At 35.7% G+C, this 5947-nt stretch overlaps 1 protein-coding gene across 1 annotated transcript; it reads right to left on the bottom strand.

Annotated features, from left to right (window-relative positions):
• Nucleotides 1–2985, bottom strand: LOC127123194 (uncharacterized). The gene is made up of 3 exons (XM_051053441.1): nt 2808–2985; nt 2500–2647; nt 1–275 (listed from the first exon to the last, which is right to left on the bottom strand). The coding sequence occupies exons 1-3, from the start codon at nt 2860–2862 to the stop codon at nt 197–199; spliced, it is 282 nt and encodes a 93-aa protein (XP_050909398.1). The 5' UTR covers nt 2863–2985; the 3' UTR covers nt 1–196.
• Nucleotides 2986–5947: the final 2962 nt, after the last annotated feature.

The raw sequence follows: 5947 nt of genomic DNA, 5'->3' as shown, positions 1-5947 counted from the left end.
AATAAGCATAAATATTTCATTAAATCAAATCGAATTAAATTAACAAGTAATACATCCACAATACTAATTATAAATCAAGTAACAATCATCATACAAATTATTTTTCCTTTTCAAACATCTAAATTTGAATGCCAGGTGCATCAATGTATAACTGTTTCTGTTTCTGGCATACAACGTTTCGTTGAAATCGAATAGTCTAGATTCTAACACCGCTCTCTCCACTTTCTTTTAGATTGTACTCTTTCTTCATTTCCTCCAAGACTGAATCGTTGGTGCTGTAAATAAAAGAATACAAACAAAAATGAAGATATCAATTCCACATTCATAGCCATGCAGGTACAGAAATCTAAATTAAGAACGCCGTCATGAATCAAACAACATCATCATGCTTTATCATAAACCACACATATCTATTCAAAATTGATCTCTAAGTTGTTCTTTATAATTTCTCATATAGTTTTTCTCGGCCATCCTCTGCCTCTAGCAAATCTATTCTCCATCTGATCTAACTCTTGTTACTACATAGTTTACAAGTCTTCTTCCACACATGCTCAAATCACCTAAGTCGAGATTCAACCATCATTTCTACAATAGGTGTGACCACTATGCTCCTTAATGTTATTATTCATAATCCTATCTCATCAAGTATTTCCACACACCCACTACAACACTCTCAGTGTGGTAAGTTTGATAATACGAATAACTCGTAATTATTAATATCATTATTTTGAAATTTACGTGTACCACAATGAAATGGTCCAAAATGCAGAAGACTGAGAAAGGATATATCTTACTAAGTTTTCAGCATTAATGTAAGTATCATTGAAGTTGATGAGAAAGCATATCAATACAGACGGTAACGCGTGTCATTGAGCATAAACTAATACTAATAACCAACCCTGCTAAAATGATTTAAGAATTCAAATGTTCAACTACTATATTAGAATTTCATAGCAACACTTAGAGATGCACTTCACAGGCATAAAGGGGTGATGATATCCATACAACACAGTGATAGAAAATGATTACATTCATTAGGATCAACAGATGCTTTTGACAACAATAACTGTAATAGAAGTCTTATTCTCATTAGACAAGATCACCTACTACATTGATCACACAATGTTATGATAACCTATCCTAAATCAAATACTATGATAGATCATTTTAATCTACATATCTCTTAATAGTTTGAGCAACAATCTTCCTTGATCATCTTTTACTTCTAGCTACTTGCCTACAATCTCGGGACCGGTCAAGGGTTTGCTTTAGGCCCCAAACCTAACCCACTCAACCCCCTACACAACCTAATATTTTCATGATTGCACCTCCATGTTGATACCTAGCCAATGTAGTCAAGCACAAGATCTTGAGTAGGATTGGTCAGCTTGTGAAAGATCGTAAAATTCGGATCGTTAACACGGCACACAAGATCCTACCGAAGGGGGAAATGGTAATTTCATATATATTTATACACACACATACACAAAAACATGAAAATTATAATTCAGACCCAAAAAAAAGGCCCAACACGTTTTTTATGATCTTTTTTCAAAAAGCTCGATCTTGACCACACCGGCGACGAAAACAATCTTTCTTTGATCGTAGCACTCTCAAGCATCTTTGGCACAAGAGATCAGCACTCGATCTTGACTTAAGGGGGGATACTTTTGAGCCCACAATTCTAAAACAAACATCTTATTAGAAGTGTACTTCTGAATGACAAAATTTGTGTTTTTTCCTACTGTGTACATCTGAAGTCATGGTGAGAGTAAAGAAAGTTTCTCCATTTAACTTGTCTAGGGACCAAACCCCAATTTTCTTATTTTCTATAAAACAAAAACCAATAATTAATTACATAAAATGAGTAAGCACGCATTTAGGTCCGTAAACATATGAGGCGTGTCAATATAGTCCCTAAATGTATCGAAATTACACAAACATCCCCAAATGTGTCTTTTTGTTAAATTGATTATGTTTGGATTGATGGACTAGAATGGAGTGGAGCGGAATGGAACCTAATGGAATGGAATAGAACGGAGCGGATTGAATCAAATATTTCATTCCATTGTTTGGGTATTTTTGTTAATATGACGGAATGGAATGTAACTAACTAGTTCATTTCTTTGCATACTCCCCAAATTGGGCTGAATGAAAATTGAAGGATTGGATGGAACGGAAAGGAATGGATTACATCATGTTCCATTCTGCTCCATCCATTATTTGCAAATCCAAACAATGGAATCTGATTACTTACCACTCTACTCCAATCCATTCCATTCCATCACATACCACCAATCCAGACATACCTAATAGAAGACACACTTGAGGACCTCAAAACCTAACATAAGACATAATCGATGACCAAACTATTGAATAATGAAAGATGTATTTAGGTATGTCTTTTCTAATTATACATCAAAGGACTATTTAGACAGCTCCATAGAGATAAAATGAAGGAAACTATGAATAATTATAGTATTTCAAAACACAACTTACAATTGATGAAGACAATTATTCAACTCTTTAGCTTGTTGACGACATTGCCAAACAACTGAAAGCGTTCTCCCCAAAGCACATTCAGCATATTTCTTTGTATACTCACCACACTCCTTAAGTGCCTTATTCTTCATTTTGCTGCGTAAAGCTACAAAATTTACGATAACCCACTAAATCAATTTCACTATAACATCATTCAATCATGAAATTGAAAGGCATTTGAATAAAACCCAATTCTTAATCCAAAAAAAAAATGAAAACTTTTGAACGAAGAAAACGAGGGTTTAGGTTAGGGTTTAGTATGGTACCTTCTTCAACTTTCTTCTTGACGTGATTTTGGTGTGCCTCTTGAAGATAACCCATTATTCAGCTTTTCAGATTGAGAAGAACGAAATAACTCAGTCGCAGTAGCTGCAAGACGGTGGATGTGTTCAACTGAAAGAAAAAAAAAACAAAGAATGAAAAGATTCCATATTTTTCATTTTATATATTTCTACTATAAATTAGTTTTTCACATATCAAAACTAGATTAATTTTTTTGATAAAAAAAATAGATTAATTTATATAGAGTGAAATACTTTTTCTTAAATAATCAAACATTTTCAAATAAAAAAGCAAAATAATCAAAATTTAAAAAAATATATCAAAATAACCATATTTTTTAACCGATACGTCAGTTGAACTGGCACATCCAATTAATCTAGAGAGAAGGTGCCATTGGAGCTAGCGCATGCTCCCAATGGCTTTGCACCTAGGCGTCATGTCTTTTGGCGCATGCATGTGTAGTGCCATATGCATTGGCGCATGCATACACTATATAGTGTATGCGTCAATGCATGTGGCTCATGCATCTTCAATTTTTTTTTAATTTTAAATGTTAAATTTACAATTAATTAAAAAAAGTACTGAAAAAAAATTATATTTATATTATAATGAAGAATTGCATGGAATTGACAAGATATTCAATGATCCGCCCGATTGAAATCCCCATGTTCCACATGCATGTGCATTAGTCTGTGTTCGAGGTCTCCCACGATTTTCCTGAGGTGTTTAGGGTCTTTGAGTGTTGAAGTGCTGACATGATCCAATGGTGGTTGGTGTGAAGGTTCGGTGGAAGGTCCAACGATATTTGATAGATGTGTCATCATTTGTTCCCAATAGCTTGGGGGTTCTCATCAACGGCGCTTTCGTAATTGAGTTTGGTGCCCATGTTGTCGTAGTTGGGTCGTTGTGGTTGGGTGATTTGTGGACGGTATGGTTGCCTGAATTGGGACATTGAATCGGTTTGAAAATGAATCAATGGTTCCTGGGGTGTACTATAGTCAAACAATGGTTGAGTGTTGTGGCGATGAGATGTTTTGGTGGTCATTGGTGGGGGGCTTCGATGACATGAATTGTATGAATCATTTGGGCTATAGACTGTTGTGGTGGTTGCGTATGGTTGTTGATGGGTAGGGTTTGATTCTTGGTTTTGAGGTTGGGTGTGTGGCATGAATGGGTTGCGAGGTTGGGTGTTTGGTTGTTGGATGTATATGGTATGGTGATGGTGTGAGGTTGGTCATTGGGTTTGGATGGGTTGACATTGTTCTTGGACGGAGATTTGTTGTTGGGTGTATGATGACGAAGCTAGTTGGCGTGGATCAATCAAATACCTTGGCTCAGACACAAATTGTGGCGTTGTAACCGACCTAAACCATGCCATATACTGTTGAGTTGGTCTAACACCCTGTATGACTGGTTCATTTAAGATATGTTATCGTCGATTCCTCCAATGACGACACATCTCTTTTGCAAAGTCTTTCTAGTCGGAATAATCTCATTGGGCATCGACTCTTTGTTGATGTCAATCTCCCAAACACATCGGAGGTTCTGGAATTTGTTGTTGCATGTCAAATTGCAGTTTTACCCGGTCACTCTGGTGCATCTCCACATAAGTGAACCGGATAATTGGTGTTTTTGTTGTCCAAACTGCATCATCATCATGGTTAACCTGATGATCAAGACCCAAATATGGCTTCCAGATAAACTGTACAAGAATATGACATGATTAGATGATATGTAATTTGATAATTATTCTTAAATCAAAAGTAGAGTTGTGTAGGAGTATTACATCGCCTGGTCCAATGTGGTCCGATAGATTGCGATAGACTACTACAACGTGTTTCATACACCTGTTGTAATTCATCCTTCTAACTGACCACCTAGATCAAAAATATTTGAAAAATATTATTTACAGTAAGTTGTAATATAAAGTCTAATAAATTAGATGGTAAAGTTTTAAACTTACTTAGATGCAAATAAGAATATGAATGACTTCTCGTTTACTAGGGCGAGTGACGACATTCTTAACCAACCTCATGCTTGTAGCAAACATGCGCCTGAATAAAATGTACAAATACTTTTTTTGGCATTTTTACACAACGCATTATATAGATGGGCCAAAACAGTTGAACCCCAACTATATGTGTTTACCTTATTTATGTTTCGTAACAACGGTAAATACGTAATATTTACCATATTACCAGTACTTTCGGGAAATAAAAAAGTACCGAATAGAATCATAATATAACACCGAGCTTTAATTATTTTTTCATACTCGGTAGATTCTTCAGTCAATGTTATACTCGCATAATATTGTTTGAGATATTTTAAGTTAATACCTTGACCCCCGGCTTGACCAGAAGTCTCTCTCGTAGCTTGGTCGTCACACAAAGGGACACCCAACAATTCATTGTAAATAGAGTTATCCTGGTTAAATCTATCATTTACGGTCTTACCATCGATACGTAGATCCAACAAGATGTAGACTTCCTCAAGTGTGTCGGTACATTCACTGAAAGGAAGGTGAAATATGTGGGTCTCGGGTCTCCATCTTTCCAACAAAGCAAGAATAAATTTGTAGTCAACTGAGTATGAGACTATGTTAAGGAGATTACCAAAACCGCATCCTCGAACAAGTTGAAGTCAATATTATTGATGAGGAAGAAGAAATGGCTGAGTTATTGGTTGATTCAATGGTGAACGATGAAGAAGAAGAGGAGTCATTACCATCTAGTCATGTATATTATCCACCTCAACACATGACAAGCTTGAATTTGGGTTCCGATGAACCTTCATCAGATATATTTTACAATCCTTATGTGCAAATTCAAGGATCATTGAAAGAAAGAGACACATTTTGCACAAAAGAAGATGGTGTAAAAGCTATTAAAAAGTATCACATGGAACTATTATCTGATTACATAGTTGATCAAACTAATGCAATGAGGTACAAGGTTTATTGTCGAAATGAGCGCTGCCTTTTTCGGTTGTCAGCTTTTTACCTGAAGATAGGTGATTCTTATGAGATTGGATTCATGGGTCCAGTTCACACATGCATGCTCACGAACCCAATGCAAGACCATCGTAAACTTAGCTCTTAGTTAATATGCGATGAAATTTTGTCTGT

This window comes from Lathyrus oleraceus, chromosome 1 (assembly GCF_024323335.1).
Source record: "Lathyrus oleraceus cultivar Zhongwan6 chromosome 1, CAAS_Psat_ZW6_1.0, whole genome shotgun sequence".
Taxonomy (NCBI): domain Eukaryota; kingdom Viridiplantae; phylum Streptophyta; class Magnoliopsida; order Fabales; family Fabaceae; genus Lathyrus; species Lathyrus oleraceus.
This window is presented reverse-complemented; position numbering and strand designations above follow the sequence as displayed.

Excerpts from the sequence above, each read along its gene's own strand:
- LOC127123194 (XM_051053441.1), bottom strand. The coding sequence starts at position 2,862 with ATGGGTTATCTTCAAGAGGCACACCAAAATCACGTCAAGAAGAAAGTT. Across the intron at positions 2,648-2,807 it reads CAAGAAGAAAGTTGAAGAAG|CTTTACGCAGCAAAATGAAG; the intron begins GTACCATACTAA and ends TAAATTTTGTAG. Across the intron at positions 276-2,499 it reads AATAATTGTCTTCATCAATT|CACCAACGATTCAGTCTTGG; the intron begins GTAAGTTGTGTT and ends TTTTATTTACAG.